Raw genomic sequence first — 27,931 nt, 5'->3', positions numbered from 1 at the left:
GTGGGAGGTAATAAATTTGGGGTCGAAAGTATTCAAAAAACAGTTTTTGGCTGTTGCCATGGTAGCTGTGGACCAGGATTGTTTTGCCAATTAGTGACGGTACGACCTGCCTGTCAATTATAAACAAAATTAGCCAAGCCAAAAAAATCTCAGTAAATTGTTGCCCACACTCAAGCGGATTAGAATGAGCTACGTCCATGCTTTTTAATCATAGAAATGTAGGGTGTGATACATTTAGCGTGAAGGTATTAAAAAATTCAGTTGTTGGCTGTTTCAATGGAAACGGTGGTCAGAATTTGTTTTCAGATTTTACCAATAGTAACTTTGTGCCCACACTCAAGCTGAGCAAAATGAGCTATGTCTGAGGTGTTGTATCCAAAATTTGTAGGAGATACATTTCCTGATAACTAGGGTGAAGGTGTGACCTACCTGCTAAGTTTGAGCGAAATCGGCCAAGCCAAACAAATCACAGAAGAATTAATACGTGAAAACACTAGAAATCACACACACACACAGATACACAAAATTAAAGTGATTTTAAGGGCAATCCAAGTGGAGCGAATCGCCAATACCATGTTCATTTGCATATTGACCGTGAAAATACCAAAAACATCATTGCATGGGTGATATGCAAATTATTTTTAGTCAAAATAAGTTACTGCTTAGAAGCACCATTACTGTTGTTCAAATTTCATTTCACTCGGCAAATATATTCATGTACCCAAACGTAAAGTATCGTACTTCTAAATATTGTTTATTTCTGCTATGTTTCGAAAAACGCTTCACTTGAACGGACTACTTTATTCGCTCTCAGACCTCATTTGCATATGGGGTGTGGAAGTACCGATTTTGATTTCAGGGACGAATCAAAATAAACTGCAGTATATATGTAATAATGTGGAATACTTCCTTTCACTGTGAACATTTTTCCGCTAAAATAAATTCCAGTGAAAATGCCATTTCCCTCATACTCTATTGAGACTTGACACAGCACAGTGAAAATTTGATTCACACCGTATGCTTGAAAACTTTTCATCGAAAATAAATTAAGTGAAATTCTGTGTGATTTCATGAGAGTTGAAAATGAAAAAAATATATGACACCCAACCCTACCACTCCATACACAATGTAACCACACCTCAAAAACATCCTTTCACCAGTGTATTCTATTTGAATTCAGGAGAAATTTAAATAAACAAATTATATGACAACGAACTTAATTATAATTTCAACCTCTAGTTCAGCACTGATTAAATAAACTACCTCGTCTTTATGCCAACTTGAAGTTATTCAATGCCTACACCAGTGACTTCAAAATCTATGTTTCAATTCCAGGAATTTCACTTGCTATTAATTGTATGGGAGTGCCAGTCTTTTATTTTCTATTGTAATGTCAATTTCTTGTGATTACTCGGAAAATGAAGCTGTAACCACAGACCACAGTGCTGCAACTAAATCCTGGTATAAGCACCGGTTAGGCAGTCTTGAACTATGCATGTGAAGCCAGCTGAGAGGTATATCCAATCCTATAGATTTCTCATTGTTTGGTAACTATTTGCTGCAAATGCAACAAAAATCAATATAAAAATATTACCCACACAGCATTCTACAGGTTACTTGTCTTGTGGATAAGTTTATATCTGTTTGTGAGAGACACTAAAGGAATGATCTTCACAAATGAACTACAAGTTCAAAGTTGTGCTTCGGATTATAAATATTACAGGAATTTGTGTTGAAAAATGGAAATAAAATTTCCAACCTTATCAATTACGAAATTTACCAAATTGACAAAATTCTGAAGTTCAATGCCCTTATCGTCTCTTAATGCTGCCCTCAGTGACAAATAGAATAGACTAGACCATTTTTCATCCGGGGGGGGGGGATGGCAGTTAATCAACCAATCAGAACATGCGTTACAGACCACTACCTAGAATGAGATGGCTTTATACAAGCCATGCTCTAATTGTTCCAGGAAGAAGGAAGCTGCTGAACAAAAAATACACAGAAATTGGTCAGTTACAGGGGTGGCCCTAAACTGGTGACTAAAAATAACCAGTCCCAACTTAAACCAGATTGGCAAGAATTGATATAAATTCCATTCAGATAGGACATACTCTTGTGTAGACTGAGTTGATGTATATGAGTGCATACCATTGAATAATAAACGACAATGAAGCATCAAGTAGATATAAAATATCACAGTAAAGTTTTAATAATAATGCTATATTAGTATTACCAATAATTCTCACCCACACAGAATGGATTGAAATAAAGAAAAATAATTTGTTAGCAAAATAAAATTTACAATATGTCAAAAATTGACAATATTCCTCACCACTGTGCATATTATTACAGGAATTGAAATAGATATATATGTAATGCGTATCACATGATATTACGTAACATTGCATGTATATAATTTTAAGAGAATTTCTGGTCTTCTTTTTGTGTGAACTAAAACTGAAATATTATTTCAGACCACACTGACAACTTGACAACTGATATTTATTTACCGGTACATACACATGTATGAATAGGAATCTACAGAGAAAAGAACAGGGTACATTGAGTTTTAAGTTGGGCGATTAAAATTCCTTGAAATTGAACTTAATTATTCATGAATATTTTTGGATTTTGTTTTTTCAAGTGTCATTAAGATGAGTATGATAGACTCAAAACTGTAATATTCCATGAAAAAACAATGTTCCAGTGGTTTAGTGTAAAATACTTTATTTTAGCTGGAATTAATTTTCACTGAAAATACATTTTGGTTGTTTTGAATGAAGTTTATTTTCACTGATTTTGAAGTTGAATGTAAAACATGGGGTAATAAAGTATTTTCACTGGATTTTATTTCCACAGAGACAACCCTTCAGTGAAAATAAATTCCAAGCGAAAATAAAGTACTTTTACAATAGTTATGTGGGCCAGGAATTGTATTTAAATATGTCCAGTGGAAACAGAAATGAGAAGCTACAAAGGTGATTATGAGATAGATAACAGAGGTTGAATATATTTATGTTTTTCTTTGTTTTGGAATTACTGAAAATAAATGTAAGTAACTAAATGAAAATTAACACCATGTCATAGTTAGGAACCATTATTCAATTTGAAGTGTGTAATTACAATGTGTGATATCAACAAGATGTTGCCCCAAGGCTTCAATATTGCCTCAAGGCTTCAATGTTGCCCCGAGGCTTCAATGTTGCCTCAAGGCTTCAATGTTGCCCCGAGGCTTCAATATTGCCTCAAGGCTTCAATGTTGCCCCCAAAGACTTCAATGTTGCCCCAAGGCTTCAATGTTTCCTAACTTGAACTTTTATTCATCCTTGATTGTTAATAAATATCACATGACAATTATTTTATTGACCTAATCCAAGTTTTTTTAAGATATAAAATCAATAAATTGTAAAATAATGACAAGCATTACAATTACTGGTAATCAAAGAAATTATTAAAAAATGAACATGCTTTGCATCCATAAAAGTGTATTTTTTTTATAATGGGTCTTTACAGAAATCTGTCAAAAAAACAACAACCGCTACTAGCATTCCATTACAATGATATTGAAAGTTCGCACTGACATGCAGAATTTCATTATTTGAGTCACGAGTTCTGCAAGTCTCGGGAGAGAAAATACATTTCAATGACTGAGAAACTGACTCTTTTTGAGCTTTGAACTTTTGTCACCTAAAAAAAACCTGTACAATTTTTTTTTTTAAATTTAGATGAACACCTTGTAAGTAATTGGAAATTATGTTGATATGCTCTAAAATTAACAAATTATAAACAATTCGGTGGGACAAATTGGGAGGTTTAAAGAGCTGAACATGTATATTTCTTTACTAAAATAAACAACAGTACAAATTACACCAATCATTATCTTTCCCATTTCATTAAATTCTCTGAATTTTAAGCTCAGTTTGGAACCAGATCCATTTCTCAGTCTCTACAGACAGTTATAAATCAGACACTTCTTTAATCTAAACATTTTTATTAGTCAAGTTTCACTGTATATTAAAAAAAAACATTACAGTACAGACATAGTGTTACCTTCATTTGAGAGAGAATCTCTGTTATTTTGAGATGATAAATGACAATGAGGTCAAGAAGGTGAACATGTGCGGTTTCACTAATCTGAAACTCGTCTGCAATAAATAACTGTGGATTCATTGTATGGATGAATCAAGTGTTCACTTGAACCAGGAAATGACTGTTATTCAGATCCAGCTGTCAGTTAAACACCTTTAAGGGGTGAAATTCTTTCAGCAGCCCGAGAGTAGAACACCCAATCCTCACCTTGTAATTGTTGCTTCTAGACATATCTTATTGGTTATAAATATATTATTACGCTGTGGGTATACACAATTATCTTTTCAAATCCAAGAAGCAATGACCAAGGGTTATATAAAAGTAGAGATATTAATATATTATTTCAATTGTAAAATTTCATCTGAATGCTTCATGAAACACTAGTAGGAGTAAATAATATCGTATTATGTAACAATTTATACGACAATTGTATTTAAGTGGTGCGATATGCGATGAAGACCTTCGAATTGGGGAGGGTGTGATCACAAAATATAAGAAATATTCATGCAAATGGTTAGTGTTTGCCTTGTTGTTTTTGAATACAACAATCAATCATGGTTCCTACATGTATTACTAATGACAGAATAAAACGTATTCAAATGTCCACTGAGTTCTGTGAAGCCATTGGTAAAGCAGCACATGAAATTAATGAGATATCATCACATATCACCGTACATTCAAATGAAGATCTCAATGTTGCATACTGTAAAATATTTTATTTTAGCTGGAATTAATTTTCGCTGAAAAGACTTTTTGGGTGTTTTGTATGGAATTTATTTTCACTGATTTGATGAGTTGAATGTTAAATATAGGAAAAATAGTACATTCCCTGGATTTTATTTTCAGTGAATCATTCCTTCAGCGAAATTTAATTCCAAGCGAAAATAAAGTATTTTACAGTACCTATATCTAATAAATCCATAATTGCATCAATACCATCTGACACCTGTCATAATGACACCTGTTATAATGTGACCTAAATCAATGGCAATTACGCTAATATTAGGATTCTAATGTAGATGAATTATTATTTTTTAATTTTGGAATTACAACAATTTTGTGATCTTGATATAAAGAGAATAAAACGATATTTAGAATTTTATGAAATTTAATAAGTATTAAAGACATAAACATTAGCGGTATATATAAAGTCTGCGTTACGTTGTGATAGCTAAATATATATTTTCTTTTTTTTTATTTCATCCAATAGTGCCGATATATCGGGGGCCAAGTTAGTATACAAGATTAGTAATACATTTTAATCTAAATAAAAACAAAAACAAATTGTATTTAAAAAAATATTATAAGTAAAGTTTTCAAAATTTTATGGAAAAAAATAACGACAAATGCTGACTTTGCTGACCAAACCACAGAAAGTATTAATAGGGAAACTTCAAAAGTAAACTACGATAATTTGTTTAGCACTTGCCAAATTCTGTTCAATATCATCAATGTAAATGTTAACACAGAAGGCAGTTGAATTAGCATAGTCAAACAAGCAATTAAAGCAGAAAAAGAAACTATTATTAAACTGTTAATTTGGTATTTGTAGAGCTGGAAGAAATGTGGCAGTACGATAGATATATGTATTTACACTGAAAATTCATCTGCCACAAAAGAACCTAAACTTGAAGAGGGGGAGAAAAAAAAAAGGATTACAATAAACAATTAACAGAATTTGTTTTATAAATTTATCAAAATGAAAATAAAGAAAAAAGTTTTCGAATTAATAAACGATATAATGAATGAACAACTTTTTGTAAGTCCTGGAAAAACACAAAATTGTGTAGCACTCATATCATTAGAGGATTCTTACAGCTGAGGGTAAAATGGATTTTGGGTTGACATGTGTACCATTGGTTACTCCTGTTTTTGAATAGTTTGCATAACTAACGGAGAACAGCCTGCAATATCAGAATTGAGAATCAAAACTACTTTAACCGGAAAAAAAAATTCATTTTACAAAAACAGTAACTATATAATACTGATTTATATCAGAAGTATGTTTGTTTCAATACTTTGGTGGGTAAACTACACTGGACACGAATCAAAATGGCTGCACTACATGTAAATTTATTTGTTAACAACCATCACCCAAAAATGAGAATAAAGAATTTTAAAGACAGGACAGTGGTCATAGCATTCTGTTGTGTTCAATATGGGTCCCATGCAACAGATACTACAAGGTAAAATATTTAGCTGCTTTAATTTGAACGCACAATGCCCTTTAGTATGGTCAGCTTTCCCTGCCAAAATAAAACTTATTCAAGAATACTGAACAGTGAACTAGGGAGCCTAGAAGATGTGAAACCACTGTCAATGCCGAAATTATTTCCATTTATTTCTAGAATAACCAAAGAGATAGAATTTCCTTACAAATTTTGGTTGAAATATAAAAAGACATCGTATCGATCAAGGTTATGCAATGCGACAAGTTCGGCAATGGTAAACTAGGGAGTCAAATGAAATGGACATGGTTAGGGGCCACTTATGAGATACAAAAGAAGCTGACACTGGCACTAAACAGTCCCAGTGCTGTAGGCTTTCATATCTACCAAGTTCTGCATATTTTTCTCACTATTACAATCTTAAAGAGTAAATTTATCATGCTGTCACAAGGAAGACGAGAATATCTTTATATAAAGAGAAGAATCCATCTTAAAAGTCAAGGAAGTCTATTCTTCACATGTCAACATAATTCATTGGGTGTCGTCCATTACAAGAAGAAAGAAACAAATCTTTTGTTCAGTTACTTCATTCTACCAGCTGGCTTTGTATCATTCTGCAATGGCTGACGAAGCCTGCATAGAAACGAAAAAAAAGGGAGTTAGTGTCATGCGAGAGATCATAAGATGCACATGCCGACCAACCAACTGAAACACAGCATAATTTATGTCCAACACTATTCAATATCTACTTATACATGTATAGCAGACTGAGCTAACACTATCGAAAAATTTCAACAATAAAATACAGATTTTAGTATATAATTCTCAGTGCCTGTTCTAGTTTCCTGCGACGATGTCAAATATTAACAAGCAGCCTCTCGGCTGAGATAGCTCCGCTGTTAGTAATGCACATTTCAATTAAAGAACAGAAGATATCATTACAAAATGAACAATATGCATAGTATCAATGCAATGGGACTTGCTGTTTTCAACAAGAATTCAAAAATATCATTTTTCACCATAAATGATTGTGGTTTTTAACAAGAAAAAAATATCACTTTTTACCAAAAATGACAAAAACATTCACCAAAATTAGAAAATTAAAGATATCGTCATGAAATGAACAAATTTGAGAATGGTCCACATGTAGTACCTACCGGGGTATATATGTAATATCAAAGCAATTGGACTTGCGGTTTTTAACAAGAAGTTGAAAATAACACTTTTTACCAAAAATGACAAAAATATGCACCAAAATTAGAAAATTAAAGATATCATCATGAAATAAACAAATCTGAGAGAGGTCCACATGTAGTACCTATATATGTAATATCAAAGCAATTGGACTTGCGGTTTTTAACAAGAAGTTGAAAATATCACTTTTTACCCAAAATGACAAAAGTATTCATCAAAATTAGAGAATTGAAGATATCATGAAACAAACAAATTTGAGAGTGGTTCATATGTAGTACCTATATATGTAATATCAAAGCAATTGGACTTGTGGTTTTTAACAAGAAGTCGAAAATAACACTTTTTACCAAAAATGACAAAAATATTCACCAAAATTAGAGAATTAAGATATCATTACAAAATTAACAAATCTGAGAGAGGTCCACGTGTAGTACCTATATATTTAATATCAAAGCAATTGGACTTGCAATTTTTAACAAGAAGTTGAAAATATCGCTTTTTACAAAAAATGACAAAAATATTCACCAAAATTAGAGAATTAAGATATCATAACAAAATGAACAAATCTGAGAGAGGTCTACATGTAGTACCTACATAAGTAATATCAAAGCAATTGGACTTGCGGTTTTTAACAAGAAGTCGAAAATATCACTTTTTCCCAAAAGTGACAAAAATATTCACCAAAATTAGAGAATTGAAGATATCATTACAAAATGAACAAATCTGAGAGAGATCCACATGTAGTACCTATATATGTAATATCAAAGCAATTGGACTTGCGGTTTTTAACAAGAAGTCGAAAATATCATTTTTTACCAAAAATGACAAAATATTCACCAAAATTAGAGAATTGCAGATATGATCATGAAATGAACAAATCTGAGAGAGGTCTACATAAGGTACATATACACCAAGTATCAAAGCATTCAGGCTTGTAGTTTTCAAGAAGAAGTCGAATAAGTAAAACATTGACACGGACGACGGACGCAGGACACCGGATGACGGACAATCACTCATATGATAAGCTCCGCTCGACAAAGTCGACAGCGGAGCTAAAAAACTTTAGCAATGAAAGATTACTGGTCAAGAAAATTCAAAAAATGACATACATGAGGGGATTTATTTCAGGGTACCCCTAACTTCATGTAATTTAAGATAACCTTGTACAAAACTTTTGAAAAAACAGTCTAACAATTGGCATTTAAAAAACGAAGGTCGATTCAAGGTGTCCAGGATAAAAGAAGTTATAAAAGAGTAAAAGAGTAAAAGGCCAAAGGAATTGCCTTTCTTAATACACAGTCATATGGCAAGATGACTTGGTGCATTAGTACATGTATGACAAATCGATTCGTCTGGCTTCCATTTCCTGTTTTTAAATTTTCTCACAAACACGTAAGCAGCAGTTTCGGTTAAATAGGAGACAATGCACTTTTTGAGAGAGCACTATTTGAAGAAATACATTTACTCAAGCAATATTTTTTTGTGTAGAGAGAGGGGGAGGTGTATTTGTGACAGTATAAATTTGAAAAGATGTTTTCATGGAAATGGGAGCAATCTGTAGCAGCAGGATTAGGGATCCCTGTTGTAATCAGACAAATCAAATAAGTTATGAAATCATAATATAAAACTTCCACTGATTTTAAATATATTTGACGGCTGGGAATTGAAAACTCTTAAAAATGAAGACAATACTGATTACAACATTTTCAGGATATCTTCTAGTGTTCCACCACATGGGGGCAGTCTTAATGGAACTTTCTAGGTAGCACCTGGTAATTCTTCATCTGTGCTCAGACTAGTAATACAACAGACTAGCAACGCGACGTTTTTCTTTTGAAGTAATGCGTGCCACGTTTGTTTAGGTTATCAGTTCTTATCGTACCGAGTAAACGTTGCTGGGCAACAACATTTTCATTATATTTCACAAAATAACGCGAGATCTATTCATATTACAATCAACTATCGCTATGCATCGCGAGACATAAAGACAGGAAGTGACATTGACGACAGGAGCTGTCAGTGAACTTCGAAAATGGCATTTACCGAAAAATTTGGCAAATCTGAAGACGATAATTACGAGTGGGAAGCTATTTTAGGAGAACATTTTGACGAAGATAATGACAATTTCTCTGTAGAACTTTGCAACCCCTGATCGATCTCGTGTTTTTCATTTCCTGAAATTAGGAATAAAAAGAAATATACTGGGCTATTTTTATACAAAACTATGACGGAAGTCAAACAAAATCAGTGAAACTCGAAATAGCAACAATACTGACACACAATAGAAAATTGAAACAGTCACTGAACAACGCGTAGATCGCGTACTATGAAGTCGAACGCGACAACAATAACGCACCTCCAGTTTTTATCGTTACTGGATCACGCTGATACGCTGAGAGAGGTATGTACATGGCACTAGCTATCTCATGTTTCGGCATCCCAGAACACGAAAACAAAACGGGTAACACACAAAGAAGAATGATCGTTCAAAACGCAGCGATAAGATCTCTCCGAAAAAATATTGGAAACCTTCCGCAAAATCCGCAACAGCGAGAAATATTGTTTCAAAGTTGCTCATTATATATTCAAAAACTATTTGAGGTAAACACTAAGACATTCAGTTACTTGTAACTCCCCTGATTCTTGGTCGATTCTTAAAATTCTTACACAGCTGCAAAGGTCAAAATGTCCAGAACGCATCTCCCGTTTTTTTAAATATATCCGGATTCGTTTTACGAAGAAATACGCAATTTCCGAAGGAGCGCGAAGTGTGCAGAATATCCAGTGCTCGGTAAACTTCGACGGTGTCTATGCCAATGCTACAGAGCGTGGCACGCGTAGCATATACAATTAAGCCGATTAACACCTTAAACAATATGCGTTGCGAGTCTGTTGTATTACTAGTCTGAGATCTGTGCCCTGTTTAATTCGACTGTATATATTTATTTACATAATTCCATAGCGACCAGGCACTTTGTAGTTAGTTAGTTTGTCGTTAGTTTGACCTTTGATATCCTTTGACTACAATATAGGAGCAGGGACACCAGGAAAAAAGTGGCAGAAAAATTAACATATTTTCAAACTGTTTATACCATAGTGATACATACATTTACATTTTGGTCATGGTCATATTTTAATAATTCAGTGTACAACAAATGAAATTTTATTGGATGTGCGATTCTAATAAGGCAAATTTGGTGATGAACTCTATAATACCCATCAATGACACTAAATATACAAAGCAATAAGTTCACGCTAATGATATGCAAATGATGTTCATACTGTTCCTATTTGATTGGTTGAAGAATTATTTTTTAATTCACATTAATTTTAATATTATTATACAATGTATTATCCCACAAGTATTGTAACCAGAATGCATAGCGAAACACCTCCAAAATCACATTTTAACCATCATGTCATTATGTGCTTAAAAAGGGACCTCTGAGAAAACACAATACTAGTATTACACAACTCTTTAAACATTTTTTAAAAAATTTATTCCCCTACTGTATTATTTTCATGGAAAGGTCATTAAACTTTAGTACATACAAGAAGGTTAAAATAATAGAATTTACACTAAAAGGAAAAACAAATATCTATTAAAATTTGTGAATATGAAATATTAATGAATATAAAAATTTTAAGAAAGTTCATTTATACTATAACTATAAACAAAAAGCGTATGTATAATTTAAAAAAAATTGTTTAATATTTTTTTATTCAAACATTCATAAAGTATAAAATTCAAAAAAATTTTGTATAATTAATTTTGCATAAATAATTGTTAATTCAAAAAACACACAAGCTTTTGTAAATATGAGAATGAATGAAACAGCATTTCTAAAAGCCAATGTATCTGACAACTACTTGTATGCAAATTCAGCTAACCATGTTTTTTGTCGCTTACCGTACTTCAAACGGAATAAAAAATTACAAACTTGTCCAGTGACCCAGTTTAATTAATTACTGTTACATACCTGTATATGCTGTATCTCCTTGTCCTAATTATTCATATGATTTAACAACAATTAAAAATAGACATAAAATTCTATGTCATTTTACTTACAGCAATTTTGAAGGTTTCGAAATACAAACATACTCGGACGAAAGCCGAGAAGTTAATAACTACCGGGTAAATAAATCATTATAAATATTTAGATTGACAATTTTGTCAATCACTATTAATCAACAACAGTTAATTGAATGTCGCATGTTGACAAATTTCTATAACGATGACGGTACTTTAATCAGCTACTTTATCGGGGTCATGTGACGAACACAGTACATACCGGGTTAGATCAAATAATGTTAAGACAGATTATTATTTCACGCTAGATTATATTCACAAAAAAAGATGACAGAGTATGAGTAATTATCAATATCAAGGTAACAGCATATATATAAATCTTGAATTTAAATACTTTTAACCAGTTACCATGGAAACATATGAGCGACAAATCTATTTTTAATGCTTGAAAACAAATTACAAACAACAATAAAACTCGTAAAATTTAAATTGGGTTTAATGAAACAATTCAGGTGATTTATTACAAACGATTGGCTATTAAAATTACATTGCATACAACCCCCTAGTGTTATACAAATAAACAATGTTAAATTCACTGGCAGGTGTTGAAATGTAACTTAAGGGGCCTCAATTTCACCTGGGGCAAAAATTAGGTGGGGAGACTTTCTCCATAAATTTGAGCAGCGTGGTGTTTTATAAATCAACTACTACCTGTCAGCATTATTTCCAGGTTAATATTTGTGTTTCAAGTTATGCATTTTTTTTAAAAATTGATCATGATTAGTTTGGCATGTTTCAGCAACGGTTTTACTTCTTGTAATAAAAGTGATATTAGGTTTAACACAACTGATAATCGCTGTCACACTGGCGTACATTAAAGCGTCACAGTCTTATCGCCATGACGTCTCGTACATGTGCAATATGAGTCCCATGCGATGTATACAATTCATGAAATATGAATACATTCTTTGTTTACCCAAAATTTGAAAGCATGCTGTACACCAACTGAGGAACTTTAAGAGGACACGATTGGGTTTCCTGAGAACTGGACTACCTGTTATGTCGTTTATGCACCTTATTTAGCTAGCGGTACAAAAACTGTCTACATCTAAATACATGACAGACTGGGGGCTGGTCAGATCCCATGAGGGCATCCAAGGTCAACAGAATATTTTTTTTTTTTTTTTATGAGGAAACAAAACTGTTACAAACACAGATCAACATCTCTATTGTTATTATTTTGAGAAAACAGACACTTCAGTCGGCTCGGCTTTGTCTACATGTGGAGTGAAATAAAGGTTACAAGAGCACAATTGTCGGCTCTCCAATTTGCAGATTCTAAATTGAAGTCGAAAGCAAACTAGCATAAGCAGACATAACAACCACGTCTTACTGTAATTTCTTCTGAGAGTAGACTATCCCCTAGAGAATGACACTAAAGCAGAAGACTTAAAATTCACTCAATATTTAGGCTGTGATGAGTGAAACAACTTTCACGATTTCATCACGTACCCATTACAGCATTCTAGCGTCATAGTAATGCACACAAGAATAACACACATACGGCGATCAAAAGCTGTGAATCTGTGAGTCAAGTAGAAATGGAAGTTGCATGATATGATGAAAGACCGTAAACCGTAATATATTCATTGCTATCAATTCTTGCGATAGGTAATTTTTCAAAGTCGTGCAGTGAATTGCTGCCTTAACATTTTAAGCCACATCATTTTGTACGCCAGAATGTTAGTGCTACATATTTCCTATATTTATGTATTTTTTTTATATAATTTTTTCGATAATTTTTGATCAAATGAACACAAATGTTTATTGCCTACAGATCTTGATGATAAAAAAAATGATTCTGGTTTTATTTAATAAAGAGCTATCTGTAGATCCAAATGAAATATACCTGACTCACGAACATTTGTCTCACGAAATTTAAGCAACTCACAAAATTGTTTTGTAAAAACCTACTGAAGATAGACATTAGAAAAGTTTTGGTATTAATACAGAGGTAATATTCATGAGAAAGTGTGGGCAGTCTTCTATACGCCATGATGAACACCAGATTTATTGATTTGTCATTGTCAAGTGCACCTGTAAAACACAGTAAAGATCTTCATACATGTAGGTAACCTAAAGCTTTTGTAAAATAAGCAGTTTAAGACATTTGTCTGCGTTTCATATGCTCTCACGAATACTTAATTACTAGTATCAGGCCAGACACATATTTTTTTTTTTTTTTTCTTTTCCCAAAAGTTGGAAGCAAAGAATTTATTATACTCATATTGAAGTCTTATAAATGACGCTCAAAATATTGCTAACATTGAAGCAGACGAAATGTGATATTCCCTGATTTAAAATTATTTGCTATACTTGTAAGGCTGTAAGAAATATAGGAATTATCTCCAAGGCCACACAATAATTAAATATAGATTAAAATATTGCAGAGTTGAGACAAATATTCCACCATGAATAAATAACCAAGGCTGAGAATTAGAACATCCCCTATTCACATTTTTTTCTTTTTATGTCTGACATCCCTGCAATATTGTCACTCTCATTGTATTATTTGCATCTACCATTATCAAATCAATCTGTTCAGGGTTGCTGAAAGCATGTAAAGGGAAGGGCATCGCAGAATTATAGGTTACTGTTTGCATAAAGGAAGAAGCTAATGGTTATCAGGTAGTGTACACGTCTGACATAATCACATAGTGAAAAGATGGTGTATATAATTTATTCCTCTTCTCCAGGGCGAATACTCTAACACTGAAGTGTAGGGTTGAATAGTGTTATGTGTTGCAATTTATTCCAAAAACTCTTAATTTTGTTAATTACAGGTGGTTATATTTGTTAATAAATTGGATTCTAGCATACATAGATCTCACTGTCCAAATTTGCAAATTCACTGATTAAGGAACAGATCTAATTTTTTTTATACAACTATGGCAATCATTTCGCACCCGACGGCTGAGACGGTAATTGACTTGGCACTCTTCTGATATGAGTTGTTCCTTTTCCTTCAAAGCTGACAATAATTTAATTAAGTTGAATTAAATTAAGTGGCAAGAAATAAATAAAAGAAAGCATATTATTAAACAGGGACTGTAGATGTAGAAAACTCAAATCATTACCACTGTGTGTTAACTGAGAGTAAATTATCCAAAATTTTATCAATTAATAATGTCAATGTAGAATTTTTAGTTTTGAACAAGTTGGGAGTTCTTAATGTGATGTAAATACTGATTATGGTGATATATTTTAATTAATCAAACATACCATACTCTCCCAATAATTCAAATTTAAGCCCCTTCCCGGGTATACATGAGTTGCGTTCATGCACAGCTCCTTAGCACGGGCTAAGAGGTCAAATTCCTTAGCCCGTGCTAAGAAAACGTGCGTGAACGCTTAGCACGGGCTAAGGAACGCTAAGTACGGGTTAAATCTGATTCGAATTTAAGACGCGGTCTAGACCTTAGCACGGGCTAACAAAGTATGCGCGAACGCTTAGCCCAGGGCTAAGCGCCCTCTGCGGCGACCTTTGGGTGTGAAAATTGTCCCATGTTCATATAACGACACTATTCCACCAGTCATTACTCCGCGCTCACTTCCACACTAATCGGGTCACTGTAGTAGTAGAGCGTACAGCAGCTCCAATCGTAGACAAAATAAATTTGGTTCGCTGTCTACGACATGCATTAATAAAACTCTGTATTCTGTTACGACCGTTGTATACTGTTTATGTGCATCCAAATAAGTTGGGTCCGTCTTCTCTCGCGTTCCTGTGCACGTCGCTTCAAAATTAGAACGAAACATGCCAGCAGCAGAAATAGAACCTCGCGCATGTCATCCATTTTTTGTTCGTAAATAGCGGCTTACCAAAGGTCATCAACTGATGGCACCCCTTAGCCCGTGCTAACGACTGGCCCTCCCTGTGTGTGGACGCAAATGGGTCTAGCCGAAATGCAAATATGCTAGATAAGCCTAAATCAGCTTAAATCTTAGCCCATACTTTGTGTAACGTGAACACAACTATGTACATTTGTATTTTTATACATTTAACAAGTTGAGGGCATCCCCGGTTATACGATCAGGGTGTTTTTTATGGAACGTCGACAAAGGGCTTAATCTTAAAAATAAACATTGTTTATTAAAAAAAATATTGTTTATTAAAATATGTGTGTGTAAAAAGTGTTCCATTGCATGGAAATCAGTCATTATTGGTTTGGTAGTTCTCATTTTTGGAGTGTGAGTGGTTCGGTTGGTTCATACTTTTACAAGAAATACATAATACATGGTGACCAATGCAACATGGTTTGCACTCATGGTTCTGTACTGTTGTCATTCACGATGAACCCAATGTTATAATGTTGTAATACTGAAATTCTCCATATCCCTTCCTCCACACCAAGTTTACCTTTCAAAAACACGTGTTTTTTTAAAATATGTTGCTGTTTTTTCCTTTGATTATGACCAAAAACATTTCATGACGAAGATCTTGTTTTCGACTGTTCTGCCACAGATTCAGATTGAATGCAAATAAAATTGTAATAAAATGTGATTTTTGGCGTGGTAGATAATTGAATAATTGGGGGGGGGGGGGTTAACATGGTTAAAATCTTTATTTTTTTCTGAGGTGGTCTTCAGTGTATGCTGATTCCTTCCGTTCCACCGATTTTACAAGTTTAGGCCCTTAACTAGGGAAGTACGATACCCAGGCCTATGTAGCAAGTTAAAATACTAGTAAGCAATTTATACCTCTTCATATGCTAATGACCTGTGTTTCGTTAACATTTTTCTTGAAAGAACCCTGTGGAGGTGCATACAGTACAAGGGTTTGGGTTCAGTTTTGGCATATTTTGGAGTATGAAACATTGTTACATTTGTTACAATGACTACTGGTAATCAGTAATATTCAAAATGTATAACTATGCAACTCTGTTCTACATCAAAGCAATTTGGTTAAGGAGAAAATTAATGATGCCATCCCTGTATGCATTGAAATTTGCGGAGACTACCAAGAAAATATCTCCCTGTACATTATCATCTTTCTATTCTACCAAAATTCCATTTCAGCTCATGATCATACATTTAATTATCATGCACGCAGCACCAATTAATATTGTTCACATGTAAGGTTTTGGACCCTTAGCTGATTTGACTTGCATTACTGATATAAAACAGTATTTATATTCAACTCAATTCACCACTTTCACCTACGACAAATAACCTGTCTGAAACATGCATGTACTCGATTCAATTTCAATTACAGATTAACAACAGCTAACACCGCAGGGCCAAATGCTTATATTTTAAATACAATTGACAATTTTCACCGCTTTTACAAGTGTGCATTATTTTAGAAGCTCATAGAAAAAACTGTGGAGTAAAAAAAAATCAATTTGATGTCGGTAACTGCAGCGAGCAATTCAAATCAACTGTGCCCTTATCCACAGTCCCTCACAGCACATGGTCATTACTAATTGATAAACAGGACCCCCTAGGTGACTAATTAGTCAATCAGAAATTGACATGCCTACTAACAATATAAAAAGCAGTTAACGATTACGCCACGGCCAGTAACTCACAATGTCATCCATTTTTAATATCAATTTCTAAACATGGAACAGAAATACTGAATAAAATATAAAGACAATCGACAATATTAATTTTGCAGTGATCAATCTATTTTCGGTCTTAGAAAGTATAGTCATATAAACCACTTGATAAAATGCAAGCGATAAGTACCGGTACATGCATCTTAGTAATTTGCCGACAAGATTTCCTATGAAGTGGATGTACATGTGTAATCGACCTCGCGACTTAGAGCAACAATATACTGGAGAGCTGTTGAAAAGCGCTTAACAAACTAAGGGATCAGCCGTTCTAATTGACTGTCAGACTGTCTTTTTTCCTTCACAAACCATTTCAGTAAGAAGAAAGTATTATGCAAATCCAGATTTTGCAAATTTTCAGGGTAATGGTTTTGAAGTGCCACAAAAAGAATGGCTGAATTATATTAGGGACATTTTAATGTCAGTCTCCATATAGCCATACGGTTAGAATTGCACTGAATAAAATTGCTGCAGGTGGTAAAAACTTAAAACATGAATTTGTCATCGTTATGTTCCAGGTTTATTTTGACAAGTGAATTTTGAAGCACATGAGGTATTCAACAAAAAGTCACATGGACTACTTTGCATGTGAATTACGATGACTACGGTGTGTATATTTCTATCCACTGTTGTGGTGTGTTATGGTAACCACTGTTTTACAACAGGCTACATTGTGTTGGAAGACTGAATGGGTATTCAACAAAAAAAAACAGAATAACACCGGTGATTTTTGAATAACCCATTACGCCAATCCACGTATTGAAACACAAACAAGCATGTACAAACATTGAGATATGGGAGCAGACCATACATGGATTGTGGTAACTCTAAATCCTTTCATCGTGACTCTCAATACCAATGTAGAGATATTACAAGCCCCCACCTGTGATAAAAAAGGCTTGATGAGTCTGTAATTATCATTTCTCACTTTGTCATTGCACCAGCACAAGCCCTGAATTTCTATTATTACAAAATGTCAACGACCGGCCATCGTTTTTGGAGTGTGAGTGGGCCATGGGTGGGTTCTTGCTTTTACAAGAAATACATAATACATGGCGACCAACGCAACATGGTTTGCACTTATGGTTTTGTACTGTTGTCATTCACGATGAACCCAATGTTATAATGTTGTAATACTGAAATTATCCATATCCCTTCGGTCCTCCACACCAAGTTTTTTAAAATATGTTGCCGTTTTTTCATTTGATTATGACCAAAAACATTTCATGACGAAAGATCTTGTTTTCGACTGTTCTCCCACAGACGGTAAAATTTTTACACCATAAATTCAGATGGAATGTTAAATAAAATTATTCCCAAGAAGATAGTTTGTTTTTTCGTCTGACGAAATCTTGTTAAAAATATATAAAAACGTGACACTAATGCTAACTCTGCATATATTGTCTTGAATATACAGACGTACCTGCATACTAAACACATGTTGGAAAACAGTAATATGTTAATGATCACGTATGTATTCAAATGAGGTTCACATAATTCGCCGTTCTGTTACTAAAACTAATAATCTACTGTACACCACTTGACCCCAGCTGATTACATTCATATACATGCTGTAATGATGTACAGTGGGATTTCGTATTCACTACGTTATCGTCAGGGACAACAGGAAAGGTGGAAAATGATAAACAAAGAAAATCTTGTGCAATCTTTTGTGTGACTGATTGTTGATGACATATCTAAAAGATAGTTCTGTCAGTCGATCTCGCTTAAAGAACTAATTCCCACATCAGTTTGCATCTTACAGTTTCAACAAAAATTTAACTCGTACACAAGATCTATCGATATGTGACAATTATTTAAATTCTCATTATTGAACAAACATATCAAACTCTAAATGACAGAGGTGCGTTTATGGTCAAAATAATGTAATAATTTACTATATCTTTGTACTGCGTAATAAATGATTCATGCATGCAGCCTAAACGTTTGACATCATGGCTGAGTATTACAAAATACACCAGTATCTCAAGACACAGTTTGAATTGATTCCACAATTAGTAATTATGTAACAATTGCATCCCCAAAACTGTAAATATAATTCCTCATCGCAATAGGGTAAATTAGCGGTAATCAACATTTGTGAATGACGATCTTTTACGCAAATGAGCCATAATATTTGACATTGTCTTAAATACACACTCAAAAATAGCGATCACTGCTTTAGATTTCAGGCTTTAGAAGCTACGAAATGAACACATGGTATAAACAGGATATCAAATTCATGACTTTATTAAACTTAAAGTGTAACTGAATTGGGACAATTGACTTTTTTTGTGTGCAAAATTTATTTATAAAAACAAATTAATTAAGTAAACGATCAATAATAATGTTCTGGATAAGGACACGCCCATGTTCAGTTTCTTGGTCGACTCAGAGCGAGGCTCCAACTAGAGTACCTAATTAGCATACAAGGGTACTTTGTGACGTCACGGGGGGAACTTGTCATCGTCTCACAATGGCCGCTATACGTATGCAGTGCTCGGAAAGCGACACGGAATCTATGTTATCGTCTGACGAGAGTTATGAAATCGAAGAGTATGATGACAATGAGAGATGTCACGATTTTGTTTTAGAGTGCCAGGGACAAATTGGCCCATACAGGTTTGAACCTGCAAGAAAAGTACGCGATGTGGGTGATCGTGTACCTTCCCAAAATGACCGTGACACAGAGTTTGAACATCGTGACCGGCTTGGTTTCCAGTTTCTGTCTTTTGTTCATCCAAATTCTAAACACATATCAGTGTGCAATTTTCAGTTTCTTGATCTTCTGAAGAAATCATGTAAAGACACAAAGTACGTGAACGGTGAATGCGTCCAGTGCTTACATTTTCCAATCGCCATTTTGTGTTTTGTTGTTGTTGTTCCGCGATCGATCTAGTTATTTCGACTCTGGCATAATAACATGAATACATTCTAAACTTTTTAAGCAAATTAATATTCATATTCTACATGGAAAATATTATTCTTCTGGTTATTTACACAGTTATTCCCGAAACCCAAATAATTCATAACGAATCCAGATGGAGGATCAACAAATGATTCGGGCGTAAAATGGACACTGCAAATAACGGTATATGGAGAAGGTCCATCCCAATGTTTCCTGGTGTTCTTGACGGCTTTGGTCCACTGATGTCATAAATTCGAATCTTTTGGGAACCCATAAAGACTTACGCGATCGCCGTGTGTGTTACTACACCCGCCAACAACACAGCGTTTCCCCATGAAAACGATCGTGGTAACTCGTTGTATATGATGGTAACTCGTAAGAATTCTCGATCTTGGTAACTCGTTGTATATGTTTACGAAACGCGTGCGTATGGAAAATGATAAACAATCCTGTCTGCTAGCTAGCTCATGCTTTATGCTCCCGTTGGTGGCGCCATTCGGTTACACTCGTAATGCCGAAAAAACTCGAAGGTGATGGGAGAGGGGGGCGTGGCGCGATTTCGGAATATCATTGACTGTTTACCCAATTTATATACCCTTTTCACTTGATTTTTTTTCATAATGTTGTTTATAAATAAATTTTGCACACAAAAAAAGTCAATTGTCCCAATTCAGTTACACTTTAAGTAGTAAGGCTTGGAACAAATGAAAATTACTATACTTGTTCAATAAATCCCCTATTCTAGGGTCACTCAAGAGATATTGACAATGTATGTAGCATACAAAAGTGAATTTGATCATCATTTTTTCTGTACACTTCTACAAATACAATATTTCAAAATAACCTTCATACAGCCACGAGTAATAAGAGCTGGAATAGTTATACGGACAACAGGATCAAGTGCAACCATAACATTCATTGCACATATATATATGGGCAATTAGAGATGAAATGACATGGCAATTAAACGAAAACTATCAACCCATTAAATGCCACTTCCTCCCTTAGCTGCTATTACATGTTTGGAATTCACTTCCTGCATTTTAAAATCTGTAATTTGATTACACAATGACTAACTTCTTTGCATAATTGTAAATCCTATAGTTTTAAACTTTTGTTCAGCAATGAGGCCATGGAGGATGAACGTGGTTAGCACACTATTGACATAAGAATTAGTAATTATTTTACTATTGCATCCCTAAAACTGTAAATATAGTGACGACTCCAAAAATAACTCTACCGGTATTTCTTGATCGCAAAAGGGTAAATTAGTGGTAATCGGTATTCGTGAATGATGATCTTTTACGCAAATGAGCCATAACATTCTACACATAAACTAATTACGATAACTGCGTTTTAGTCTTTAGAAGCTACAAAATAGATACATGGTATAAACAGGATATCAAATTTGTGACACTTTTGATTTTGAAATAAGTTTGTTTCCATGGAAGCAAAATATCACAAATTTTCGACATGCTTTTAAAATTTCCACATTTTCCCCCATTAACCAAAATACAATGCAGTAAGGTGAATTAGTAAAATGTTTGCATTTTTTTCTTTCTTGACAGGACACACCAACAGTATTTAGATGGTACTACGAGTGCTTTCAACCAATTGTGTCTTTCATACGAAACCAATAATTAATTTTATCTTAATGACAATAATGGTGAAGTTCAGCACTATTAAAAAATAGACAGTTGACTAATGGTCTTTCTAACACATGTAATGTTCATCCCCATTCAAGTGATGTTACGTAACATGTTACAACGATATAAAGAAGAGCATCAGCACTGGCATAACTATTACATATGTACTGATTTAAAAAAAACAGGTGTGAACATGTTACAGTGTTAAGGGACAACACTAGTGACCATTTGCAAAACGATTGTATTGGCGTCCTACACTGAATCTTAGCGCCACAGTCAACTGTATTTATGTTATTTCAAAAAAGGTACCCTCAATGGGTGTCACATTTTAATAGATTGTTATATAGACCTGTAAATGTTGTTAAACTTAAAATATGCCTCTTGGTTAGCTCCGTGTTTCAACAATATGTATATATATTATTATGAAATTTCAAAAGGACCAGAATTGTTAAAAAAAAAGTACACAAAAGACAAAAATATTCAGTCAACCAAAACACGCCATTGTGCACATTATCCAGCGGCCGCCATATTTAAACCTATATATCTGTCTAATCACTATGCCCACTTCCATCATAACCAGTAATGCTAAATTTGATACATTTTACACCAGTTACATTTACACCACTACAAATGTTCACAATTCACTATTTGGAAGCTTAGTTATTGTTCACGGTTACAGTAATTCACAGATTGTTTTACACTGTCTAGCTGATTAGATGATGTTGTACAATTAATAAAACTAATTTATGCTGTCCCATCACTAATGCTGGATTGGTCGACAAGAACTCTACTTTTGAATTTGATATGCTTATAAGATTCACAGGTTTAGTTGCACACTGTAGACATTATATACAGCCTCTTGATTTAATTTATATCTTTACTGTAAATATTTATAAAAAAATTACTTAAAACTACATCCGAAATATGTATCTTAAACATTTGTCACTGATACACTGATTAAAAGTAAAATGAAAATCCAGAAATAATATTCATGTTAGTATTTTCTTGAGATACTGAAAAGTGACATTTCCTGACGTCACATTTAAAAATACTTCCGGTATATTAGCACCCACAAAATGGTTTATGTGTGTGTATCATCACTTCCGTTTGAACCAACTAAATGTGGCGTCGGGTAAAGTCACGGAAGCTACAATATAAAGTGGTTTATTTTATGAATATTGAACAAAAATACAATTCTACCGGATTTCTTTAACAAATTTTATGCTCACCTAGTTCGGTTATAAAACAGTGCAACATCCTTTCTTTTTCGCCGGCCCTGATGAAATCGAAGCGATCTCCCGCACCACTTCCGCAAATAGTTCATTGACATTCTGTGTGTTTTTAGCCGACGCCTCAAAGAACGGACAATTCCATTGCTGTGACAGTGTCAATCCGTCGTACGACGAGACTTCTCTCTCCTTCTCCAAGTCACATTTATTCCCCACCAGTATGATGGGAACTTTTTCAACGCCCTTGACTCGTTGTATTTGTTCTCTCAGCGGCTTAGCGTCGCGGAATGTGTGCTGGCCGGTTACACTGTACACCAACACGAAACCCTGACCGTTTTTAATGTACAGATCGCGCATAGACGCGAATTGCTCCGTCCCAGCTGTATCTAAAATTTCCAAAATCGCTGGATTTTGGTCCACTTCAATTTCCTTTCGGTAAAAATCTTCGATTGTAGGGTCGTATTTTTCCACAAAAGTTCCTGAGACAAACTGTACAGTGAGGGCGCTTTTTCCAACTCCGCCGCTTCCAAGCACTACAACTTTATATTCCCGCATTTCGCTGAAATCGCAGAGGTAAATCACCACAAATAACACTCTATATTGCTCCTATGATATCCCCGCATCAGCCGATCATCTTCTGGACAACTGTAAAGACGACATGACGACATACAAAACACTGTATCTTGGCGAACTTTAACTAAGCGGCCTGTTGAAACACGACCGCCATATCAGTACTACCTAGCTTGGTGATAAGAACGACGGATGTCGAGATTTAAGTACTCGGCCAGGGGGGTTCACAGGAAGTATAAATCACAACAAACTTGTGATCTTCCGTCGTCAGATGAAATCGCCTCTATCTAACCATTAGACCGACATAATTGCGTGTTTTCTGGAGGAAGTAGCAAAATAGTTCACGTATATCGGTATGCGACGTGAGCGCTTCAACACAACATGGACCATATATTATAAAAGTGGGGGGTAGAGAGAATGGGAGTGCCATTCATTAATTTTGACGCAACGTGGTGTACATTTATTAGTTATGATTATGATAACAATACCCCGGGGGGGGGGGGTATTCCAAGTCAGACCTGGTACCCATGCTGAATTAGGATAGGATAGGATAGGATATTTTTTTGGGCACATACACAATACTGAGCTAGTGTAAAGTCCAAAATAACACAAACAAAATAAGCTAAACAATTCTAAAACATGAAAAACAAATTTTGCTAGACTACTACAAATAAAAAGATCAGAACTTGAAAAAAATCAAAACAAAAATATCCTCTCTAGCTAATAGTTGTAGACTAGGTGCGTAAACATAGATTGCTGTAAATAATGTATTTCTTAATTCCCTAATTTTGTCACGATTACATCTGAAATAGTAATGTTTTTCATCACCAACTTCATTACAGTTACACAGATGACAGAATCTGTCTCTTCTTTTAATGTCTCTATGTCGACCTTTTTCGACTGGTAGCTGATTGGCTGACATCCTGAATTTGGTTATAGCTTTTCAAAAAAGCCTCTAAACATGTATTTATTTTTGAGAAATTATACCCCTTTTCAAGTGCAGAAACTTAATGATATAGATACCTTATATACATACTAAAATCATACTGTTTCCAAGTTGGGGTAACATGAATTTATGAGAATCATTCTCTCAAACTTTATTACCCTAACACGGTACACGCGTATACGCGTCAAATAACTAAATAACTCTCCTTTTACGCGTTTTTTTTTTTTGCTTCAGCTTGCGTACCATATTTTAGATTCAGAGATCCTCCCGGGAATATTTCGAAAGAATATTACTCATCAATGCTGTGTTTTGTTATTTTTTATCTGCACGGCGTTACTGTGAACAATTCATTCTCTAACTTCCACCAATAAATCGGTGGCTATAAAACTTATTGCAGAAAATGTACAATTTGGATGATCGGCCAACTTGCCCGTTTATCTTTGTGACACATATTTATCCGTAGTTTTTACTCGGAAGGAAAACGCAAAGAGATAACTTCCGCTAATAATAGTTCGACAGGTACACGTTTAGCATGTAGTAAAAGTATGTTTTAGTATGTGTTGCATGGTTGTGTCGATTACATGTTCATTTCAGAAATGTACACGTTCGGTGTACACATTACATTAATTGTTGAACTACTACTGTATATTGAAGTTGGATATTATTGGTGCAAAATTAAAATTTGGTGAGCAAAATTTTGCAAGTCAGTAAAATGGTGCTAACCAAATGAGACTTGAATCCGTGAACTGTGAGCTGTGATTTTCTCTTGAAACAGATTAAGGGTTGACCATTTGATTTTGATTTTTTATTCTTGGGGGAGGGGGGGGGGTACTTACGCACCCAACCAAAACTTTTGTTCACGTATTTCCATGCAACGTTTTACTATGCATTTCATGACGGCATCAATTAATTTCACATAATTTACAAATGTTTATGAAATTTTAATAATGGCTAAAAACAACTACAACAATTACCATCCATCAAACAAATGTATGCCAATATAAAATGCGCAGTAAAAAATCATCGTTACTGAAGTTTTAGATAATTTGTATACATTAATAGGAACTGACTATTCTACCCACCCAACCCCATCTATACAAAGTGTGAACCATAGTCTGTTTCACTGGAAAATGTTTCTCACTGTTACAATTATTCCTTATTTTATCTGGTGAGCAACATATTGCTTCTTGAATTAGCGAATTTTGCTAGCCATTTACCATCACTGCACATATTATAGTAATATTTTATATACATGTAATGGTGCTATGCCCTGTGACATGAAGTTTTAAATAGGTACGTTAATCAGTGGTACATCATGGATTTAACAAAATATTTATATGATATGATATGATCTTTTATCTACCTCCGACTGAACAACATGTTTGTTTGGTTCAGTTGTGTGGGAACTTTTTAAAGAATTCAATGTCGTTTAGTATATCGTCAACTTGTAATCACTTTCTTACACTGTACTGTAATTTAACGTCAAACGTGGTCATTCACTGTTGAACGTCGATGTCATCTTTCTTCATTTTCCACAAAATCTGCATAACTTTTTCATGTTTTGGGAAATTATGTCCATTTGGCACAAAAATAATTTTAAAAAAATGACAGAATATAGATTAAAGTATGCAACATGTTGGACCAACTTTTTAGATGGAAAAAATATGGCGTCCGTTTTGATAAATGTTATCAAATTAACTTAGAGTTGAGCATCTGTGTTAATTTTACATAAAAATAAATAATGTCATCTACTAAATCTGCATGGCATCATAAAATATTTCTCATACACGTACTCCATCACGAAATTGTACACAAAAATGAGAAATTATAATATTTCATTGAATTTGGTTACTATAAATATTAGCAAATATTATCATATTATTTTAAAATAGATGAAATCGTCAAAATGACAAAGGATCAATTATCACTTCCCTTATGCTAGAAACTTCAAAACAAAACAAGTATATGTCAATGGGATAAATGAGAAGATGTTTTACTGAATAAAAATATAAAATATTCCTTATTTATATGATTCGCCGTGTACTTTCAATCAAGTTTATTACGATAAATAATAGAAACAAAATTTATTGTTTGTGATAGAATTCATTGCGTATGCTAGGGAATTCTAGTGTTTTGTTGCTAGTCTGAGCTAGTTGTATTCGTGTTTATTAGGGATCAAGGAAGTGGTCAAACATTAGGAGCAAAACAACCATTATTAAAATCGAAAACAAAGAAGCAAGTATTGAATTTACTTAGTTTATATACTGAAATAAACCGAGAAATAACCAAATTATGGCTGAAACGGGGAAGATTTATAGCCCAGCCACAGTCACTAGTGTATAGCAACATGCCACCTGACTGTGAGCCCAGTGAGTTTGTAAATTGATGGTACTTTAGTCAGTGATGTGCGCCCTCACCGCCGAGAATGATATCGTATGTTAGCTGGATACTGGGGGTGTCACAGTGTCGCAGAAGGGGCGGTCGCCCCCTCAAAAAAATGTTGGAGGGCGTCCCATAGTTTCAGCAAAATGTGCCCCTCAAAATGCAGGAAATAGCGTTTCAGAGGGTATAGATTTCAAAATTTGTAAAGGGGAGCATGCCCCGGACCACGGTGGTGGTGTCTTGAAATTGTAACACAAAAAATCTAAAATAAATGTCTCCGTTAAAAAAAAAGGACGTGTTCTAATTCGGTTAAAACAAGACTATAGTTTTGGTTGTATTTATTTATTTATTTATTTATTTATTTATTTATTTATTTATTTATTTATTTATTTATTTATTTATTTATTTTTTTATTTATTTATTTATTTATTTATTTATTTATTTATTTATTTATTTATTTCATTTCAGGTGTATGATGTAATTTAATATATCATATTTAATTTTTACTATACATTTTTATCATTCTGTAATTGTTTTGATTATTATTACGTACATCTTAATCTGTATTACTTGTTGCGATTACCAAAACTCGCCAGCAAATAAATACTAAATTAAAATTAAATAAAGTAAAAAAAATGTATAGTAAAAATAAAAATTATACACATATTTAAACAAAAATAGAGCCCAAGCTGGGATATTATTTCAATCAGATTGTGGTAATTGCAAAAGCCTACATAATAAGATGTACAAATCGCGTAACGCATTTATAATAATTGCTGAAATAAAGCATTACGCATATTGTGTTAGCTGATGCTTATTTGGCACTACCAGTATTAAATTTCGTTTAGAGGATGGAGTAGGAGCATGAGGGGTACAGAATTGAACGATAAAATTAAGTTTTCTGAGCGTCTGTGAGAATGCGAGATAGTCACAAGAAGCTCGATAAACTCATTCACTTTTTCACTTCCCGAAAGCAAACTCGAGTATGAATGAATTTTGTGTAAATATATTCCATATAATAGTATAAACACACGAATATCGACACTAGAAGTAAAGGCGGGAAAATCACAAAATGGCATGACTCTGATCATGAAATAAAGTAAAAAGGTTTTAGAATGAGGAATACAAGCAGTTATGAATAATTATAA

The 27,931-nt window shown here is 33.9% G+C and overlaps 1 protein-coding gene across 1 annotated transcript; it reads right to left on the bottom strand.

The window, feature by feature from the left end:
• Window positions 1-2,183: 2,183 nt before the first annotated feature.
• On the bottom strand, window positions 2,184-23,615 carry LOC100377961 (ras-related protein Rap-2c-like). Its single transcript, XM_085499339.1, has 2 exons — window positions 22,886-23,615; window positions 2,184-6,893 (listed from the first exon to the last, which is right to left on the bottom strand). The coding sequence occupies exon 1, from the start codon at window positions 23,438-23,440 to the stop codon at window positions 22,895-22,897; it is 546 nt and encodes a 181-aa protein (XP_085355465.1). The 5' UTR covers window positions 23,441-23,615; the 3' UTR covers window positions 2,184-6,893; window positions 22,886-22,894.
• Between the last annotated feature and the right edge of the window lie 4,316 nt (window positions 23,616-27,931).

This window comes from Saccoglossus kowalevskii, chromosome 1, assembly GCF_978046115.1.
Source record: "Saccoglossus kowalevskii chromosome 1, keSacKowa6.1, whole genome shotgun sequence".
NCBI lineage: Eukaryota > Metazoa > Hemichordata > Enteropneusta > Harrimaniidae > Saccoglossus > Saccoglossus kowalevskii.
The sequence above is the reverse complement of the archived record's forward strand: the minus strand, read 5'-3'. Positions and strand labels throughout refer to the sequence as shown.